Source organism: Perca flavescens, chromosome 16, assembly GCF_004354835.1.
Source record: "Perca flavescens isolate YP-PL-M2 chromosome 16, PFLA_1.0, whole genome shotgun sequence".
Taxonomy (NCBI): Eukaryota; Metazoa; Chordata; class Actinopteri; order Perciformes; family Percidae; genus Perca; species Perca flavescens.
Window position 1 is genome coordinate 11,884,223 of NC_041346.1, and position 23,201 is coordinate 11,907,423.

General features: G+C 41.0%; 1 protein-coding gene across 3 annotated transcripts in view; it reads right to left on the reverse strand.

Moving 5' to 3' along the window:
* Nucleotides 1-23,201, reverse strand: part of cntfr (ciliary neurotrophic factor receptor) — a 273,674-nt gene that overhangs the window by 98,160 nt on the left and 152,313 nt on the right. For all 3 annotated transcript variants that reach the window (XM_028602619.1, XM_028602618.1, XM_028602617.1), the window contains one exon: nucleotides 8,773-9,006. In XM_028602619.1, coding sequence (XP_028458420.1) covers nucleotides 8,773-9,006 — 234 coding nt within the window. The remainder of the gene's footprint in view (nucleotides 1-8,772; nucleotides 9,007-23,201) is intronic.

The window sequence follows — 23,201 nt, forward strand, 5'->3', positions numbered from 1 at the left end:
CCCAGAAAAGATAAGGTCTAATCTCACATTTACATGCATACACAGTTTAGAATTGGACAAAACACCTGATGTTATTAAGAAGAAAAATTCTGAGCATTTTTATGAGGATTTTTGCCACTCCATCTCTTTGACACAGCAGCATTGAGTAAGAGTGAAAGGGAAAAGTAATTACTCCAGATTACGCCTGATACCCAGTGGATACAAAGAGGCCAAAGCACACACACAATGACTCTTTTATATATATATATATATATATAAAGTTTACCTCATGGCTTCCCATTGACTTCTTAAAGCGGGCCCATTTTCCCATTTGTTATGGTTGTCTGCTACAATAAAGTGATGGGAGTTGCTGTTGTCCTTGTAAATAGAACAAAAAATGGAGAGCGGAGAAACTGGGGCAATATGGAGCAGAGAAAGACAGCAAAGGGAGAGGAATGCAGTGACAATAATGCCGGGGATGAATATTCATAATGCTACACCTACAGTCTGATACAGAAGACAGTGAAGACGCATGACAGTGGTAATTCACGGAGGCATATTCCTTTTGACATTTCTTTTCCCGATCCAAGCGGTTACTGAACATAACACTGGACAACCAAGATGTACTGTGGCTTGATTTACGCTTAGCATTTGAATTCTCATCCAGTCTTCCAGACAAACTGTTCAGTTCATGCTTTATTGATTCGTACAGGAGCGTCCTATTATCTCTAGAGGAGTCCGAGGTCAGCTAAAGTACAATTCCGGTGACGCAGCAGAAAGTCCCGGTCTTGCTTAAGGACACTTGGTGGCACTGCAGACTTTGGCAAAACCCTAGAAAACTAACTATTTTTCATCCTACAGAGCAATGTTTTGGCAGGCATCGCCTTCCTCTGGATAAAAGACAGACAAGATATGAGTTCAGTTCAGTTTTCCTCAATTCTTTATAAATCAGAATCTTTCTGTGGCAGTACAAATACTAGAGACATCGCGGTTGTCATCGATATTTACTTTCATGACTAGTTCTGATTAAAAAGTGTTACCCGTTTGAATTTGTCAGTCCTCTAGGTGTTACCTTCCAAACACTCAGCAGAGTTTGAAAGACTTCAAAATACTCATTTCACAACATTTCAGCAGACTGCAGGGCTGCTTCTCGTACTGACAAGAAACAAGAAACAAGAACTGAGTCACCAGCCACGGTTGACGAACTGTTGGATTAAATTCTAAGGCTGTGTAAATCCTCCACGCAGGTGTTTTCTATTTATTATGATTGACCGCGTACTGGGACAACTAGGGAGAGTAATTAAAATGGAAGCTGAGTAGAGCGGTGCCCTTACATGTGGGGGGGCAAATACTTCCTGGTTTAAACAGGAAGTCCCAGAGGAGGTGGAGCTCTACGTGCTCACCCTCCTCCATAGCGATCTGTCTGCAAGGAGACAAGACAATTCCATTACCCAGCGAAGTAGCATGGGCCCCTTGAGTGTGTGTGTGTGTGTGTGTGTGTGTGTGTGTGTGTGTGTGTGTGTGTGTGTGTGTGATGAAGACACACAAAAACAAGCAGCCTACGGAGAGGAAATGGATACCAATTGGAGTGTGTTTGTGTGTGAGAGTTGAAATAAGTTGCCTCAGGGTAAGAGATGGACATCAATCTAACAACAGAACTCACTCCTCCAACTCATCCTCAGTGAAGCTGAAGGCAACTATTGTGTGTGTGTGTGTGTGTGTGTGTGTGTGTGTGTGTTCTTTCAGAGGCATTTGAAAGACCATCAGGGGTAAACATTTAATTTAACCAACTGAGCAGGAATGGATTATTTAACTGTGAACTTAGTGAGTGTGTCCACTCTACTTTTACTCACATTTATCTTTGGGTTAAGATATGGATGAGGGCTACACATGTATTAGCTACAATTAAGGTTAGGGAAAGGCACCAGAGAGTGAACATACATGACTGCAATGTCTGAAATGTAAACTATCCAAATATGGCCTTTGTGTTAGCATCTTTTAGTTGGCGCACAGGGCAGTACAATCCCTTCCTTACTTGTTAGATTGAGAGAGAAAGACAGTGACTGAAGGACCGACTGAAGCTTTAAGAAGAAAGAAAGAGTTGTTTTATTTTTTTCCATGTGTGACCTTCTAAGTGAGCTTTCCCTTTTTCTAAGGGTTTTTAGTACTAACCAACAACTCAACAAAAGCCAAATCGACTTGGCCTCATAAGACAACACACGGCCACAAGACTGGCGGTGAAGACTTCTGTTATCATTTGGAGCGCTAAGAAAAAGTCTAAGCCGCGACAGGGTTTACATAATGGCACCGTTATGATCTGAAAGCGGCTCAGACAGGATTTGTTTACAAAAATGAGACAATGCCAACCATAGAGGAAGAACCCCCTTTTCTTGTATGATGATTTATGGTATAAATTCATTACCAAGCAGACACCAGTCTGGCACACAATATACATGTTGTTCTTCATTATAGATGTTGAAAATCTTGTCATTACAGAGATGGGAGTGCTCTGGCTAGAGTGCCCTATTTGTCCGATGAATTATCTGTCAAGAAATTGAGAGGGGTGGAGGGAGGAGGGTGGGGGGAGAGTAAGAAGAGTATTTTTCTTGCATAGTGTCAGCCGGCAGGCTAAATGATGGATGGCTAATAGGCTCTAAAGATGAGTGATCAGGAACAGACATTTTAGATATACATGGCCTGATGTTTGGAGGGCCACCGCAATTGCACAGCTCTATATATAATTATATATGATATTCTTCTATATATATATATATATATATATATATATATAGAAGAATATCGATATATCGTGATTCAGTTCGATTCTTGATTCAAAACGCTAACCGATCCAAAATTGATTCTCAATTCAATAGATATGGGTGATAATTTTTTTACTTGGTCCAGTCCGCTATGAGCTAAGAAAGGCTTCCAAGTCCAAAAACTTTGACTTTGTGTTTAACTTGCTCACTGTCTTAACAGTCTAACTGTCTAACTAATAGCAATACCTAGGTTCTTTTGTAGAAAAAGAAGCTGATCTACATTTTCTGGAGTGAGACTGCTCCACTGCGCTGTCACTACATCCACATCAGTGGAGAATACTCTAGTTCCAGGGATGCATAGGTAGCATTTCGCTAATTCGGCTGGTGCCTTGCATATTTAATGAGTCATGTAAAGCTTCTTCTTCCCCAGGAGATTGTAGAATCCAAAAACGGGCTGGCTGAATTTCTTGCTGTTCCATTGTCCGAGAACAAACAGTGGTAGCCATACTGCTTGCTGAAACTACGTAGTCTGCGTAATCTACGGCCACGTTATCTAAATAATTACTACGGAAGCTGGAAAGGGCATGTGGCAAGTCAACATTGCCAGATGGATGAAAAACGTTTCTAAAAATCAATTTTGGGAAGTTGTGAATCGATTCAGAATCGTAAAAGATAAGAATCAAGATTCTTACGTATATATATATATATATATATATATATATATATATATATATATATATATATAGATATACACACACACATCATCTGTGATGACAGTTAATGAGAAATGACTTCATGCGAAGGTGTGAATTGTAAATTATGTCCCAACTCAATGTTGTAACTTACTTGCACTTGTTATTGGTTGAATAGCTTAAGGTCTTCTTACTGACTGTGTGACAGGTCACCATGGTGACTGGAGGCTGGATATATGACCCACTGCAGTTGATGTTGTGTTAACCCATGTTGTGATGCTATAAATTGTTCAGCTGACGGCCACTGAAGACAGCAATTGATAGAAGACTGGACAAAGCCGGAAAAGGGCAGTGTAGCAATAACTTCTCCGTTGTGACAGCAAAGGAAACGGATGTTGTATTTCACCAAAGAGCTTTCGAGTTTTATGACCACTTATTTATTAAATTATAATAAACTTTTACTGTCTGCGCTATTTCATTTTTCTTTATCAGTCTGTCACTTTCTATCTCTCTATCACTGCGCGTCACTTCTCTTTGAGAAGGGTCTAAAGATGTCATCCAGAATGGGCTGCTGTGTGGCTGTGTTAATGTGTGTATCCCTGAGTGCTTGCTTCCACATGAGATAGGCACCTTTTCTTAACCATAGGGCAATGACATCATGCCATGTGGGGATCAGCTGAACACACCTGTACACAATGATTGATATTTATGCATACTTATCGTTTCTTTTAAGCAATTGCAGCTTTGTATGTATCCAAAGTGACAGACAGAATATAAACACCCTACAGCTATAAACAGTGGTGCAATAATGCAAAGAGGAAGAGAAACAGACATCACGGCGGCACTAAACTTTTACATAAAATTACAAGTCAACGCCCACGCAGCTGCGGTCGCCCCGTCCTGACATTATGTTGACACACTCCTGGAAGAAGATCACAAAAGCTCCATAAAACTGGTGTGAAGGTGGAGCAAGCACACACACACACACACACACACACACACACACACACGGGCCCGGGGTCATAGTATGACGTCCTCTGTTCCTAATGCAAACCAGTGTAAACACACAGCCGCCACAAACTAGAAGCCAAAACACAGAGGCAGAGAGATGTGGAGGGGAAGAGGACGCATGGAGGGATCTGGAGAATTGAGATGAGGCGCAAAGATGATAGAGACAGACAGGCAGGAAAGAAAGGATGGATGTAGGAAAGGACTGGAAAAGAAGAAGAAAACATGCTTTAGAAGGTAAAAGAGAAGGACTGGAAAAGAAGAAAACATACTGTAGAAGTTAAAAGAGAAAGAGCAAGAAGGGTGAGAAAAATCACTAATTTTGAGGTAAAAATAGACAAAGGGTGAAGGAGAACATTTAAAAAAAAGGCATATACCGATGGCTTGGTGCTGTCCTCCTGATAACACTTCCACCCGTGTAAAACATAACAAGCCCCCGTTGTGCGTAATAAACACCGCATAAAATCAAACTATCACCATGATGGTAATCACGACAAGTGTAGCCTGTCATGATGTCGTTATCACTGTAATGTGACACTTTAAAGTTTTGTAGGTGACAGTTAACATAATGAAAAAGATGATAAAAAAAATAGAGAAAGACAAAGAACAAAAGAGAAAAGAACAGACAGTGGGGTTGTGATAACAAGTACAAAGAAAAGGCAGATTGCAAAAGAGTGAGAGTCAAAGAGGAAGAGTATGCGATGAAGATCCAAGTTTTTGTAGTTTGAATGCTGAATTAAAGTTGATGTTGCCCCAGTGTGTGCCTTTGACGTACCATAAAACCACCAACTGACATCAAGGCAATTACAGTTTATTCACTGCTAGGGTAGATCTCTACGGTGTTGTTCTCACAAACATGTAACTGACCCCTGATGAATGGTTACACAGTGCAACTATCTCTCTCTAATACACACACACACACACACACACACACACACACACACACACACACACACACACTCTGTTTGACACCACCAAAGTGTCTTTATGGTGGAAAAAAGGCCACTGGTGAAAATAATTACATGCACACACATGCACTAGCTTGCAAGCAGACACAGGATATACATTTATCCATCTCTCCCCACACACACACACACACACACACACACACACACAGGTCTATTTATGCATTACATCATTCACCCTGCTGACACAATCTACCATAACATAAAACTCTCATTAATTCAGTATTGGTTCAGCATTGGGTAATTCATCATTGCCGATATGATTAACCAAACTGTCAGACTCCCATACAGTCTCATTCATCAAACATTTGCATGGGAATGTTACGTTTAACTTACTGCCTAGAATAAAATCGTGATGGCTGGTGTACTTGGCTTTCTATCGGTTCTGTTGACATGTGGATGGAATGGTACAGGTGTGTTTATCCGACGGGAACCTTTTCACTTTGTCCCTATACTGCTGTGTTACATTTCTTACATAGAATTGGCTTTAAATGGGATCAAAGCCATTTAAGGTGGTAACATTTTGGCTCAGCTCAGGCGGAGCAGCATTACCAATCTACCTTTCTTTCAATCTACCTTTCTCTGATTTAGAACCAAGGTGGATTTTATAGTACAACAGTGTCAAAAATAAGACATTTGGCATAGGTTCAGATTTTTCAATGCCATGGGAGTGATGAATTAAGGGGGTTTTCTACTGCAGTGTATCAAAATGTGTCACATTTGGTAGCTTTTTGAAATGGCCTGCCATGACTGATGCCAAAGATGTATCTAATTTCATCTGCTAGCCAGCAAGCAGCTGCAGCATGACTCCTGTGGAAATTGAATTTCAAATGTTGCCTACTCCTTATACTTCCAACAGACTCAAATGGAGGGAGATAGAAAGTGAACACGCATATATAAGAGAAAAGGCTGGCAGGCGGAGATAATGCAGAAGTGAATCCCTGTTGGTTTTTGTCTGCTCCAATAAGGACATTCACTGTTAACTATAAATCAATCTATCAAACCTGTCATTGAAGACTAGACATTATCCATTACACTATGCACTAATGCAGTGAGAAATGTATTCAAACAGCCAAACTGAGGGAGAAGGAGGTGGGATATATCACAATAAAACTGAGGTATACAGTAAATGGATGTAATGTAAATAAAATTGAAAATACACTCATGCTGTTTTTTTTCATAGATAAAGCCAAGGCTGCTTACTTGACAATATACAATGGTATCCTTTTAGGAACACGTTGCAAATGTAAGTATTAATTCATTTGCAAAGAAACTCCCGCACACTGTCTAACTTTCAAAAAATATATAAAGTTTAATAGTAGGCAACGTTTCGGTACTAGACCATCTTCTGGTAAAATCAGGCAGATTTAGAAAATGAACCTGCTTGTCCCTCTCCGACGCACCTGTCCTATTTTTCTGTACTAAGTATTAATTCATGAAAGTGATAATATGCAATAATGTTGCATTCACCTACTTTTACAACTAGTCATGCAGAATAACATGTTAAATTAATATTATACCATGGTCTGTGTGAATACTCGATTCTGATTGGCTGCAGGGTGTCCATAAAAAAGTGATGTAGGACACCTACTAAAGGAGTTCCAGTGAAACTGACGTTATCTCACATCCCGTTCCGCTGTTCAGGTCGCTACTTCAGGCTGCGGCCGACGGTGACCTTAAGGTGTAGACACATATAGCCGACGGCCGACCGTTGACAGAAAACCCCGTCGATATGATCTGTCCCGCGGCCGATAATTGGCCTGATGTGTCCCGGCCCTTACACATCATGGATGAAATTGTTCGTAAAAGTCAACATATTGTTTTGGGGACAATGAGGTGGCTGGATAGCTAGCTTGTCTTGTTGTTCAACACACTGTCAAATTATTTTTACTGATTGCCAACTGTACACAATGTTATTGGCTTTGGATCTTGCTAGCATAGCGTTAGCTTTCTGGCTCGTAGCTAAGCTGAAGGGTTCTACTAGCTGCTCCCGTTGCTAAGGGAGGCAGGTCGTAAAAAAGGTTTTGCTAATTACAATATTTACCAAAGGTGTTTTTTTTCCTATTATCCTCAGGGCTACTTGCCATTTACAAGTCGATCCTATCTCCACATCATTAATATGCACAGTCCCAATGTATAAAACATTTCCCATCAGAATAATGGATCTCAAAGGAGGCCTTTGCCAACTCATAGGTCACTGCAACATGCTGTTAAAGTGACCCTCATTTAGCTTTTGTATGATTATTAAAATGCACAGCCATAACTGCAAAATGACCAAATGTCATTTTAACTACTAATCATATAGCGCTCGTCAGCTGGCAGTGGCAGTTACAGTATCATCACAATTCAACTTTTATATTCAGCCCTTCAAATATTATAACTTACTAATAAAATTGTCATTTAGGGGTTTTACTGTGCAAACAACACAAATATGTGAAATTATATGGATTCATATGGAGCTCCAAAGTGATCATATTATATTATAATCATGAAATAAATAATTACATGGATAAATTGTTGAAAAAAAGATAATCATTTATAATTAATTAATATTTTTTTCATAATTTAATTAATAATTAATTCATAATTTAAGACATTTTTTGAAACTCAAAACTTTATAACATGTTATTTCATCCTTATTAACCTAATTATTTTCAACAGTGTTTTATAAGACTTCAAAACACACACACACATATATATATACAGTACATATATATATATATACATATATACATATATATATATATATATATATATATATATATATATATATATATATATATATATATATATATATATAATTTTTCATGACATATATGTCACCACCCTTTCACCTTTCAGCCAGTCATGTCCCCTGCCTCTTTAGCTAGCAAGCTCAACAACTGCTGCCAGACTTAACCAGTTAGCACCTGTTTGATTGACACAGTGACATCCTAGAACCACTCACAAGTCAGCCACCAGCAGCCTGTTGCACTAGCTGACCATAAGTTTGATTGTATAAGTTCATGTGTTAGAGTTGAGCCAGCAGAGCAGAGCCGTAACAGAGCCAGAACAGAGCCAGCACATAATCATTACATTCCCATGGTGCTTGAAGTCACAACAACTATTAAGTACAGCTGTAAGAGTTCTATATTCTTGTAAATTTTTTTTAGTCTTTCCTTTTGCACAGACATAACGTTACAAGCTCAAATTCATAAAATCTCTCATTATTAATTCATCTACTTCATTTGGAGTCGAAATTGCATCGTGGTCGGTTGCACCACTCATTTCTATTCTGCGGCAATGACCCAGTTTCCCCTTTGAGATGATTAAAGATTCATCATGTCTTATTTGAAATGATATCCAGCGGGCAATTGTCTGGCTACTCACTGCCGATGTGGAGGTAGATGGTGTCCCGCCTCTCTCCGTGAGGGTTCTGGAAGCAGCTGTAGAGTCCATTGTGGCCTAGGTCCACTTCGTTCAGCACCAGTCTGGGACCCTCTAGATGATGCTGGGCCTTCACATCGGTCCCGTTCACCTTCCATGACACCGATGCATCATTGTCCAGGGAGCCGCACTGCATGGTGACGTCACTGCCCATTCGCTCATACTGGTTCCTCGCAACTGGAAACAGACACAGGCAGAGATTGAGTGTTAGTAATATGACATATGTAAAATGTCTGCGTGGTTAAATCACTGCCCTATGTGCGTACTGACTCGGAGCACATGGAGACAAGACAGGTCAAATCAAAGCCTTTACAATTATAGCCGTATATACACAACAAGCTAAATATTCTGTAGGGGGACATACTGTACAGTACATGCTTATTCTGTCATATTGGTTTCTAACAAGAACAACAAGAAACAGGCACAAACAAAAGCAGAATTTTATCATTTTAAAACAGTTGTTTACTCATATAATATCTGCATATGGATACACGGAATTATTACTATCTGGCTTATAGTTAAATTCTTTTAATTTCAATCACCACTGATTTGCAGGGGTGGGGGAAAAAAATCAATACAGCAAAGTATTGCGATATTTTCTGTGACAATACTGTATCGATACATGGGCGCGAAGAATCAATCTTTTATTATATGAATTGCACATGAGAATTGAACTTTTTAGTACTGAAAAAAATGAAATCAATTGCTTTTTAAGTCCACTAGATGGTAAGATGAACAAACAGAGAAATGTATCTTTGGGGAAAGAATTTAAAGGTGGAAACCGGGAAATAAATTGCAATATATCGAAGAATATCGCAATATAATTAAAATTGCTATAACACTGATTTACTTCCATACATACCGCGACATAAGTATCCTGATACAGTTGATAAATAGTTCTGATTTTCAAATATTACCAATCCATTATAGTGAGTGACGAATGGGAAAAGAAAGTCATGTTTTCTTTCCATACAGTGAGCCAAGCACTGGAGGAAAAAGCTATTTTTACTTTAAAAACCGGGGAGATTTTAGCAAAAGTCTCTTTCTTTTCTGACTTGTGTTACACGTATTGCTTTTATCCTTCTATCAGCGACCTCACTGCCGACACTGCCTTTGTCCACGGGGTCAGAAAAGTTGTAGGGGCCGTGACCCTGGGGGATAAGGGATATATGCGAGCCTGATGGAAGTTGTAGCCGGGACACTGGGGGTTATTAGCCCTGCTCTGTTTACAAGTCCCATGGGCCCTGTCATGACCACACAAAGTGAAGACCTCAGATTAACACTTAAACACTGAGGATCGGCAGCACAACAAGGAACAACAAGAAAATATTGATCCCCATCTTAGGAAAAGCCCCCGCCTATGAAGAAAAGACAACAAAAAAGGTGCTCCCCTGGGATCAGATGCTGTCAAGATCCTTATCTTACTCTGATGTCTCTCTCCCCGTCTCTCCTTTTGTCCATCTGTCCCCTACTTTCTTTCTTCCCCACTACAATGCCTCTCATTTTTGCATTCTTTTTTTACTTGAGCTAGCTTCCTTCTCACGATCTCCTCAGACATGCCTCTTAACACAGCTGCTACAGATGTCAAACGTAGTGTGTCATGTATATTTCATGTCCCATAACAGAGCCATCTATATTTAATAGGACAAGATCCCTGTCCCCATTAACATTACCCTGACACTGTTTGTTCTCTCTCCGTCTTCCTCTCTATCTGTCGTTCTTCACCCTCTCCCCAGCCCTTACTCTCTGCTCTCCGTCTCTCACTCGTGCCATCCCTTTTTTTATTTTTTCCTGTCCTCGCTCAGTCTGCCCATCCCAGTTATCTCCATGCGTGCCCTCCCCATTTCCCAGGGTCCAAATAATGTGCGTGCATATGCATGTTAGTGGCAAGAAATGCCAATTCCCTTTGATCTCCTCCTCTGTCGAGGCACTTTGAAAGGATGTGTGACTTTATTTACATAAAAAGTGATTTGCATCTCAGCGAAAAAAAAAAAGCATAAAGTTTGACTTTGATGTTAGCTTTGATGACGATGCTGGTGCCCTTGTGCTTTATGTGACGGGTAAGTGGAGAAGAGAAGAGAAACTTCCCTGCGTTATACTTATTGTAAGTCAGTGAACATTCCTAAAAAACTTTCTGAGCGAATCATAATTGAACAGCATGAGTGTTATTGAATCTAGAGTGTCATCGAAGTGAGAGAGCGTATTATTATAAACTTTAATCATTTAGAAAAAGGTCCCAAGCCTAAAATTCCTTTGACCGCCTTTAGGTGGCTTCAAGCTGTGGTGAAATCAGAACCGATGTCATCAGAAAGGAGGATATTTTCAAGGATCATGGCCCTTAGAATATTATGCTGAAAATAACTTTTTGCAGCTTTTTTTCCCATGAATGTCCTTCTGAGTCTCAACACAGCGCTGATTATTTGACCCCCACCCCCCACCCCCACGCCACATCCCATCCTTTTTATCTTCTCGGGTTACATCACTCTTTCTCTACCTCTCTCCTTTCCAACATCCATTTCTTCTCCTCTCTAGCCTTTGCTCCTTCTCCCTCCCTATGCGTTTCATTTTTGTCCTCGCCCCTTGAACTTCTTCTTGTCTTTTTCCCTGTCGTATCAGAGTCCACACTCCCCTCCTCCTCTCTGGCAGTCGCTCTCTATCTTTATCTCTCATCCTCCACCCCTGCCATCGGCCTCAAGACGTATCCTGCTTTAAACTTTAAGTTCTCCTGCTCTCGTCTTTCTCATCCTATTTTTCTTGTTCAGTCCGTCTCTCTCTTTTTTTTTTTCTACGCCTCACTCTTTGCGTTTCTTTTTTAATCTCTCCTATATTGTCAGCAAAAAAAACAACAACATTGATAGCAGTGCTTTAAAGGTCCGATGTGTAGGAAGTACGCATTACAGCTACGGTAGCCTTCGCGCTTCAAAAAGCCGGTCTCTTGCTCTTTTCAATATCCTTTTTCTTTTTCTGGGCGAAGAAGAAGACTTCATGAAATTTGGCTTTTTGAATATGTGTGGTCCTCCATGTTTCCTTCTTCAAACGTGCCGGGGCCGGGAAGCTACGATACCCATTAGCAGCATTAGCAGCACCTGTGAGTTTATCATGTGTGACACTGAAAACGCGAAAGGCGGAGCAGTATGTCCTGTATGTCCCTTACCGGCTAAAGTATTTCAAGATGGCGCATGAATATGGAGCGTCTACCCCAGTTCATGCTAATGCAAATGTAAAATGTCAAGCCAAAAGGAATACTTTGAATTTAATGGTGGAGGTCAATATTTATGAAATCTAATTCATCTAAAGTTTGTGAACGGGCAACACAGATTATGATAACGGACAACTAAACACGTTACACACTGGACTCTTTAAGGAGTGTTTCCTTAACTATTTTGAAGTTGGTAAGTTAATATAATAGACTAAAAGTTAGGTTTCATCAAATTTCAAAAATGAGATAAAACATTTTACGCAGTAACTATTACCCTTTAAGCTAACAAGCCACATGCCGATGATGTAAAATGTTAAAAATAATATCCTTGCACGTGACATGCAAAATGTTCCGCCGAGACGTTCTCTGCAGCTGTGAGCTAAGTGTATTTAAGGCCAACTCTTGTTTATCTAGACAACACAGAACTTGACTGCAATGTGAAGATAGATCTGTCTCTGGCAACAGATGCACAACAGGTAGCGAAGAGACTTGTGAGTCCCTGTGGCTCGTAGCATGGCCACAGAAAATACTTGTTTCTTACTGGCTGGCAGGTGTCCATTAAAAATAATCAATGCCTGCAATAAGCTGCTGGTTACCAAAGCAGCAATATTGCTGCTAGGTGCTGCCCACGAACTACTAAAGCTCACTTATATTAACTTAACTATGGGTTAAACTGACTACAAACGTAAATGTAGGACATTGCCTCCTCCTTGTCTATAATTTTACTTTATCAGCACATTTTATCACTCACTTTATTCTAAATTGTTCTTATTGTAAACAAATTTCACGAAAACGTCCAAAACCAACAATGAGTTCCTCCTCCGACTTCCTTACCCTGTCTGAGGCACTCAGCCCAAGCCCATTAGTTTCCACTGAAAAATGTTAATCTTTGAGAACAGATCACAACTACACTATAACCCCTTTCCAAAAACAGCTGGCCACTGTAGTTTTCCACCAAACATTAGTCAAAGAGGAATAAATAGTGCATTTGTTGGGGACCATTTTCAGCTGTGGATGGATTTATACAATGTGGCTCGTTGATGTGTGTTTTAATAGTTTCTTGAAAACAATGGAGCGGTTTGGCACGGAAGGAATAGGCTTCATGGCTTTGGCTGCACCGGCAATACATGACAGTAGGAGCAAGACATTGTTGGTTTTGGTCTCTTCATTCAATTTGTTGACAATGCGATAAAAGAAAAATTGCAACCTCAAGCTTTATCTTACGAGCTCTGGTTTTGGTTCCGGGTCGTGTGTCATGTGTGACTGCACATTCAGGTGTCCCTGCTGTAAAATCCCTTGCTGTTACCTTCCGTCAATGCCTCCGGCTATCCTCCTGTGAGTTATTCTCACTGTCTGCGTTTCCCTTATCTCTTCTCCCTTTGGGTATATCTCTCTGCTCACCTTTCCCTCTCCACTCTCCATCACTTTCTCTCCCTCTCACCTTGAAACTACTCCTACTCCTTCTGAAATGTCAGCATTCATTGGCAGTATATATTACTGTTCATGAGTATTCTGCACACATGCTAAATACACCTTAAAGCAACAGTGGAAACACAAGCAGATACGATTATGAGTTCACTCATGTACTCAGTCACAGGTATGCACAGGCTCTCACATCGCCCTGCATAATGTCCTCATGCCTCATCACCATACAGACAAGCAGGCCTAATAACCATAATGGCATTCAGCTCAAGTGCTATTGATCTCTCGATAACAGCCAGGGCATTGTAAGCAGAGTTGGAACACTGTTATTCCCTACCAAATGACAATGATAATCATCTGTGTCCTTCACAAACCTTATATTTCACTATGCATGCTCATTACTCTGCTTATTTATGTTGATGCCAACTGACAGGGCCCCTCATGATTAAACCGACTATAACCCTCCGGGAGACAAAGTACCCCAGATAACTTAAGTTATTTCCAAATGTACACAAGTTGTCTGCACTGCGATAAAGAAGAAGGCAAACGAGTTATACCACTGATAAAATTACAACAAAACAGAAGATAAACAATGACATGACACAGAACGGCCAATGGAGGACACATCATACTGCTGCAACTGAACTTTATCTCATTTGAGTCTAATTCGATGAACTGTACCCCACTATGGAGCATTTTTTTGGTTTTGTTTCAATGAAGTCCAACATTAAACTGCCAAGGCATACACCTACATGTAATGTGTGTTTCCATATATACTCAGAATGTGCTGAATGTATTTCGAATTCCATGTCAAATCAGTGAAAGGTTCAATTTCTTTCTCTTTTTGATATTTCTTACCTTCGACAACAGACCAAACACATTCATAAATGCACGATGGCCTACACAAAGTTAGCTAAGTTAGTTTTCCCGGGCTTTGTGGAAGACTTAGGTGAGCATATTTGGCGGGTTGGTTTAGGCGAAAATGTTTGTCGATAAAAGAAATGCTATTTCCCCATACATTTTGAGTCTCTTTTTGTGGGACTTTGTCCCTTGTTGGCATCTCTTTGTAGTCCTGTGTGTAATTTTTATATACATAGTATAATTCTGCAGGGCACTGAGGGTGTTGTAGTTCTTACGCAGCCCCGTGGTGTTTTCCCAGAGCAGAACATTACCATAAAGAGCCAATCGAATGCCATGTTGTGAGGTCACTGGTGTCAAGACCCGCAAGACATTACAAGCACACATCTATGTCCAGAGGCCTTTTAAAGAATAATTATCACACATTCACACAAGCCCACGAGCAATGAACTGCATTTATGGGTCCGTGAGCTGCTTACTTAACTGACATAAACGATGAACACACAACACACATGCCTCTGCACATACATGATAAAGTCAAGCATTACAATTGTGCGCTTCAGCACACAAAAGCGCACACAGACACACACACACACACTTTATCCTTTGTACCTTGATTAACTGTAATTCAATCAGAAAAATCAATTAAGGTCAAATTATCATAAGCCCGGTGTCACAGAGGACATTCATGAGAACAAGTGGCCCCACTGTTTGATTAGCTGATTAAACACTGCAAGAATACATGTCAAACATCAGGTGGCCTCAGCCTCGACACTGTTATACCTTCCACTGCAGCGGCATCAATATCTTACTGACGACGTGAGGAGATTGACTTGGAGGGAAGAAGTTAGCTTAAGGCTTACTGAACTAAAAGAAATGCTTAGAGGATGGTTTGGATATTTGGAAGTCAGGTTGACGTTCAGCTCGCCCCCAGTTTGGAGAAGCAGGCCGCAGGCACTGACACGGAAGCTATGCAATGTACCGCTGAAACATATTTTTGGAGTATGGTGACATAATTTATAGACATGCTGCTGCTACCACTCTCAAACCCCTGGACTCAGTTTATCATTCTGCTCTCAGATTCATCACGGGAGATCCTTATGACACGTACCACTGTACTCTGTATAACAAAGCATTTATGTCTTTTCATCCATAAAACTCTCGTTGGACTGTCACCACCATGCATAGCATCTATGCTGAATAGGGCTGTGCTTGAATGAAGAAATTCTTAGTCAACTAACACTCATTCAATATTTGATTTAATCAACAGATCTGTAAATCTGAGTTTCTCCGCAAAGAGTAATGCAAAAGCACCACTTTAATTCTTGTGTTTCCCAGAGATGGGCTCGTACGTATATTGGAAATAAGTCATTCAGTATGAAAAAAGCATAAAACATGACTAATCGACTAAAGAAATCTAAGATGACTAAGACCAAAATGACCGATTAGACAACTAATCGACTAAGAGGGAGCAGCCCTAATGCTGAACAGGATCACAGGACCATACCAAACTGGCTCAACACATTGCCTTATGCTTCATGTCGCACAGGTTAACTCCGGAGTTTGTTAAATCTGCTTTTAGTTCCTATGCACCAAAAAGCATGGAACCTCCTTCAATGTTCACTTAAGCTGGACACTCTTCTTACCCCAGCTCGTTTTAAGATTGTAATTTCAGATCACTTCACTTCTGCGTTTGATTGGTTTCATTCAGTATTATTTACTTGTTTTGTGCTTTATGTGTTCAACGCATATTCTCATTACCGGGTCCAAGCTTGAGCTAATCTGTACATGCACAAATGCTTAAAAGAAATATATGCAGCATCGAGACATATGACGTAGAACTTCCAGGAAACTTGGAAGTTCAACATTATGTGTGTTTTGGGGGGGGGGGGGGATTTTTGACTTTAGTTGATGATGTTACAGGGATTTATTGTGTTGGTTTTTCAGTACTGTCACATGAGCTAGTCATCAGGGACTCACTCATCTTTGCCATTTTGACATCAAGGACCACACTGTAAACACATCTTGGACTTCATCAAGTCATCCTCGAGATTTTTGTAGTTGTGTGTGGTTTAATGCCATCTTCCTCAAAATGTCAAATGAACAAAAGAAAACACAAGCTAAAACCCTAGAGGCAGCAAATCAGAAAACTGTCACATGAATGGTTTTTGTAATGGCCGTATGGATTGTTTTGAAAGGCACTCACGAATTATATTGTCTAATAGGGGTCATATGGATCATTTTGGGAATCAATAGCAAATGGCCTATCCGGTTGGTAAGGTATGCCGGCTTGTTATCCTTCTGTCATTGCTGTTTCACAAAAAGAGCTTAGTTTCTCTTTCAAAATAGAATTTAAAAGTTCAACTTTCAAAAAGGACTGTTCCTGCAAATATCCCTCAACAATTCAAAGTTGTTACATTTTTTAAATTTGCAACCACATGGAGTCCCTGCAGTGAGCTCAGTTTGAATTATCCCCTGAGTTGTAGGGGGAGCAGCAACGGAACAAGGGGCCATCCACATGGAGACGCTTTTCGGTGTAAACGCACATGTTGTGCATCGTTTTGGGCGATCACACACACACACACACACACACACACACACACACACACACACACACACACACACACACTTTGGAATACATTAGAAAACTGATTCCGTGTGTCCGTGACAGTGCGTGCTCGCATGTGTGATTGTTTATGTATGTTTGTCTGTGACAATGTGTAGTTCTCAGTGTGTTTGTGCGAGCGTGTGTGTGTGTGCGTAGCCCTCCTTCTGGATCGATTGGCATGTGCATATCAGACCGTGTCGCTTTCCAGCCGGGCTGTATCTCACTAGCGCATTTATCAGTGAATCGCATTTGTATGCCTAAGGGGAGGAGGCCATGCCTTTTAAAAGTCCAACAGTAAAATATTGGATTGGCTGACACACAGAGATAGAGCCCAGGAGAATTATCAGTATAGGTTTAGGTTTTTTTTTTTCCACTCGGTGGCTGCACATGCTGATGCTTCCTGGGCCACCTATACCGGTGCAGAGGAATAAAAGGCACACAGCTTAACAGTGATTTGGTAAAGGAGTGGTTATCGATTTAATTTCCTGCAGAGAGACACCTTTTCTTCTCCCGTGTTTTCACTTTAATTGAAAATTGAAAGCTTCGTTTTAAAGGGATCACCGTTTACCGTGAAATACTAGAGCTGCAAGATTATGGCAAACAAAAAAATGACAACCACCAATTATTTTGATTAATATGGAGCTCACAGTCATTTACCAGAATTATTCATCAATTTTGGGGGACAAGGTATTTGTAGTGCGCCTTTCCATTTAAATAAACAGAGCACTGCTTTCACTTCTACTCTATGTTGTGCTACACTCCGACTAATGTACAGATATTTGGATACTTGTTCGTTGGGTAGTTATTTGGTTTTTAATTTTGGGATTCGGATATTTGTTTTCTTTGTTTGGTCTTCAATACTGTAGAATGACAGAATTCTTAAAAATGAATGCCTTTAATTCTCTCTCTCACACACACACACACACACACACACACACACACGCTCGTCACTCCGTCATTTATAGATGACGAAAGCATGCACAGTGTATCACTGTTTTTCTTTGTTGTTGCCTGTTCTTGTGATACATGTAGAAATAGTAAATGCTAAAGACTCACAAAGACCGTGTGAATTGATAGTTTCGTAGCAGTCTGCTAAGTATTTAACATCTGCATGAGTGTATGGGTATTGAAGTAAATAAATGTCTAAGTAAGTAAAAGATGTGCTGCTGTACGCAAATGTATTCTTTATGAATAATTATCGGAGGGATGCCCTTTTTTCCCAGCTTCAGCACCCACAAAAACAAATAAAAGGTTAAGTGTAATGTACTGTACAGAATATTTGCTGCTTTTCTCAGTTTTATATGTGTAATATACGTAAATTAGAATTATTATCGGGCTATTGTTCAGGCTCCGGGTAGTCTCTATCAACAAGGTTTCATTGCCATTGTTCAAGTGCTGCTGGAAATTCTGCCGGATGACGTCACCTTCTGCTTTCTCTGTGTTGGCGTTCTGAACTCCGGTGGATATCTGAGGACTATGGTTAACTGCTCCTCAGATCTCTGCAGGGTAAATCCAGACAGCTAGCTAGACTATCTGTCCAATCTGAGTTTTCTGTTGCATGACTTAAACAGCTTTTGAACGTACACACGTTCCACCAAAACAAGTTCCTTCCCGAGGCTATTTTGCAGCGGCGCTGTTATTGTGTCCAGCACTTAGCTCCGCCCAAAGAAAATAGTAATTGAGAGATTAATGAAAATAGTTGCAGTCCTAGTAATGAATGTTCATGTTATTTGCACTTTCAAGGTTGAAATGTGTGCATATTTTTTGTGTCGGCGTATGATAATTCACACAAGTTATTCATTTATTTTTCACCCCGTTTTCTAATCTTTTTTGTTTGTCTGTTTGTCAGAAAGACTTTTCTTGCCTCAGTCAGCATGAGGCAAAGCTGGTTAAGCAGGTTCCTCAGATATTTCTGTGATGTATGATACAGCAAAATGCTAAATCCCCCCTCAGTGATTTATAAAACTGGGATCAGATTAACTGCTGTATGACATAATAAGCTTCGCAATAAACTGCTGTTGGCACTTTCACGGCCTTGCACATATTAATACACTGATACAGATGATCTGTAGATCTCGGTCCTCATGTAGTATAATGCTTACACACACACACACACACACACACACACACACACACACACACGCACGCACACACACACGCACACAGAGGCCACACAGGCGCCAAAAAAACAAACACACTGTGATAAACGTATGCACAAACATACACACTTCTGCACCCACACACACACACACACATACACTTCCTCCGCAAACATCTTGGAATTAAGTTATCACTTTATCCACTCCTGTCTCTTTCCCACAGAGAGATTAACATTCACTCTCTCTCTCTCCCTCTCTGCTTTTGCGTCCCCTTTCATGTGAGCACTGAGGCAGCTGCAGCTGTGTAAGTGTTTGTGTGTGTGTGTGTGTGTGTGTGTGTGTGTGTGTGTGTTTTCTGTGCATGTATGTGCATGAGTCATGGCACCAACGCTCAAATAAATCCACTTCCTGTTTCCTGCCATCTTATCTCGGCCCCCACCGCACATGTAGATGTACAGTGTGTGTGTGTGTGTGTGTGTGTGTGTGTGTGTGTGTGTGTGTGTGTGTGTGTGTGTGTGTGTGTGTGTGTGTGTGTGTGTGTGTGTGTGTCAGTCTGATCATCGGCCTCATCATCTGGCTTGCAGAAGCCACTGGAGAAGACAGAATGATTTGCAGGCAGCAGGGTTAACTGATACTTCACATTTTCGATGTATGCGTTCTGGGAGGAACATGGACGCAAGAGAGATAAGAGAATGGGTGCAAAAAAGGAGAGGAAGGAGTGGAGACAAAGACAGATGGAGTGGAAAGACGATGAGGAGGGAGCAGTTGGGAGGAAAAAAGGGGGACAGCACAGGAGGGAGGAAGAATGGTTGAGAGCGAGAAGGCCAGTTAATATTTTACAAGCCTGGATTAGAGTGGTCGTGAAATGAGGAATGGGAGAAGGATTCCTGAGAGTCAGCTACAGAGAGAAGGAGAGAAAAAGGAGCGGGACAGCTGGGTAACGCTGCTTTGATCGGAAACATCTGTAGCTTTCCGCGGCGGAGAGAGAGAGAGAGAGAAAAACAGCGAGTGGTGGGAGAGACATGACTGCATCCTGCTTCATCTGTTTGTCTGGACAAGTTTCAGCCTGACTCGCTATCGACGTCTTCTTTCTTTTTTTGAATCAGAGCTGGAGTTTGTTCGTAAAAGGACCTTACTTGTGGTTTCACACAAATCACATCTATGTATTTATTTATTTATTTATTTTTTGGTGGGGTTTTCTTTTGTTTTGTAGAATATAAAACGCTGCACGTCCAAAATGATGTTCCTGCTGCAGGAGGACACTGATGATCACACAACTAACAATAAACAAAATTTTTGTGCAACACCGACAAATTGCGAAAAAAAAAAAAAAAAAAAGGCTTCACGAAATAGAAAGTGAAGGGCAAAATGAGAAGGCATGAACAAGTTACTAAAGATCTCCCTGTAAGTAATACTAATAATACTAATACATTCTTTTTTTATTTTCTTATAGCGCTTTTCTAGACACTCAAAGACGCTTTACAGTTTTGGTTACAAACAGACAAAAAAGGAACATGACCGACTAGACACGGACAAAAAGAAAAGGAAAACGCATAGGTGCATGGACAGCACAGGCAAAGCAGGAGAGGTGGGCAATGAAAAGGAGGGGGAAAAACTGGGAAAGTCTGTTAACAGGAAAAAGCAAGTTCGAAGAGTTTTGAGGGCCTGTTTGAAGGATGGTAGAGCGCTTGACTGTTTGATGTGGTCGGGGGAGGGGAGGGCGTTCCAGTGGGGTGCAGCAGCTGAGAAGGCTCTGTTGCCCCAGGGTCCGGAGCTTAGTCCTGATGGTCTTGAGTGCGTTAGCGTCGATGGACCTGAGTGTGGCGGGCGAGGAGGTCGGAGAGGTATGGCGGGGCAAGGTTATTAAAGGTCCCATGACATGGTGCTCTTTGGGTGCTTTTATATAGGCCTTAGTGGTCCCCTAATACTGTATCTGAAGTCTCTTTTATATAGACCTTAGTGGTCCCCTAATACTGTATCTGAAGTCTCTTTTATAAAGGCCTTAGTGGTCCCCTAATACTGTATCTGAAGTCTCTTTTATATAGGCCTTAGTGGTCCCCTAATACTGTATCTGAAGTCTCTTTTATATAGGCCTTAGTGGTCCCCTAATACTGTATCTGAAGTCTCTTTTATATAGGCTTTAGTGGTCCCCTAATACTGTATCTGAAGTCTCTTATAGACCTTAGTGGTCCCCTAATACTGTATCTGAAGTCTCTTTCCTGAAATTCAGCTTTGGTGCAGAATTACAGCCACTAGAGCCAGTCCCACAATGAGCTTTCCTTAGGATGTGCCATTTCTGTGTCTGTAGCTATTGAGGAGGAGGGGGGGCAAGGTGGAGGGTGGGGGTGTGGCCTTGACCAACTGCCACTTTGCTTGTTTGAAAGCCATGATGTCTCTCTCTCTCTCATGGGTGGGCCAAATTCTCTGGGCGGGCAAAGCAGAGAAAGGGGAGGTAACCTTGCTCCTTATGACCTCATAAGGAGAAGATTCCAGATCAGCCCATCTGAGCTTTCATTTTCTCAAAGGCAGAGCAGGATACCCAGGGCTCGGTTTACACCTATCGCCATTTCTAACCACTGGTGGACCATAGGCAGGCTGGGGGAATGCATATTAATGTTAACAAACCTCATAAAGTGACATTTTCATGCCATGGGACCTTTAAGTTGCTTTGCATGTGAGGAGAAGTATTTTGAAGTTGATCCTGTGTTTGACTGGTGAGTCAGTGGAGTTTGTGGAGAACGTGGGGTGATGTGGTCTCGGCGGCGGGTGGAGGTGAGCAGGGTTGGGTATCGTTTGGATTTTTAGGATTCCGTCGCCGAAACCGGTACTTTTAAAATGATTCGGATTCCTTAACCGATTCTTGAAAAACTGAAAAAAATGACATCAAAGATGTAATATGTTTACCAGCGATCACGTGCAGTGAATGGTTAATATGGTTTTACATCCGTTTTGGTGAGCCCAGAGGGGGAAATATGGAGTTTGTTGTTGATTTTGTCTGGTAGTCTGTAAAGAACGCTGTTGCAGTAGTGCAGTCTGGAGGTGACGAGTACATGGATGAGTGTTTCAGCTGCAGTGGTGGACAGTGCAGTGTTACTAAGTAAAAGTTAAAACAAAATAAAGGCTTAAAGGTCCAATATGTAATATTCGTACTGTAATAAATCCAAAAATGACACCAATGCCTCATCAGATATTAAGGAAACATGTTAAACTGAAATACTATCTTTTCTGACAACAATGCTAATGTCAGTATTTTTTCTTTTTGAAATTTACATTCCGTGACGGAATTTATGTTTATGTTTTGATCTGTGTGTTGTTATCAACGGCCCAGTTTGACAGCCAGGCCGGGTTGCCAGATATACCTGTAAAAACGTAAACCCAGCACGCTACAGCTGTAACGGTAGTACAGCCATGAAAGCAGCAAACAAACGAACAGGATCAACGGAGATAGATTCTATATGACATAAAAAAAGAAAACAGCATGTTTCTAACAGTTGCGAGACCAGAGACGTAACAACCCCCTGGTAAATATTGGAGATGTATTTGAAAGATGGAGACAGCTTAGATCCCAAAAAGACGCAGAGTTGGCTTATTTTCTCCTGAACAGGTAAGCATTAGCTTCAGGCTAATTTATCACAGCTACTAGGGATGGGCATTTTTTGTCATTTCAACATTTGTGTACTCACATTGAATTATATAGCTAGAGTAACCGAGTTGGTTACTCGCAAAAACAATTGAGACAGCCAGTAAAGTGATCCCGACTGGTCCTGGCTAACGCCGCCATGCTAACCCTGCTAACCCTGCTAACGTTACCGGAGAAAGCAGCCCATGGCTGTTTACAACGTGTAGTTCAGCAGCTGGAGCCGACAACGGTGAGTTATTTTAAGCCACGAGAGGGGGGCTGTAAATCGGAAAGAGAGGACTGTGAGTTTGCAGTGTGTTTAGCGATTGTTGCCGTAATTCTAAGCCAATGAAGTGTGTTCCGTCGGCAAGGTAGTCGTATTTTTAGCGTTTCGTATTGTAATTCTAAGCCGAGGAAGTGTGCCTGACTGGCGTGTGGAGAGGACAGTGAGGTTGTTGTGTTTTTAGCGGTTCATACTGTCATTTTAAGCCGAAAAAGTGTGTCTGTCAGTTGATTACAGAGCTCTGGTTATGACTGTCAATATAGCCAGCATCTACCGTTAGCTAC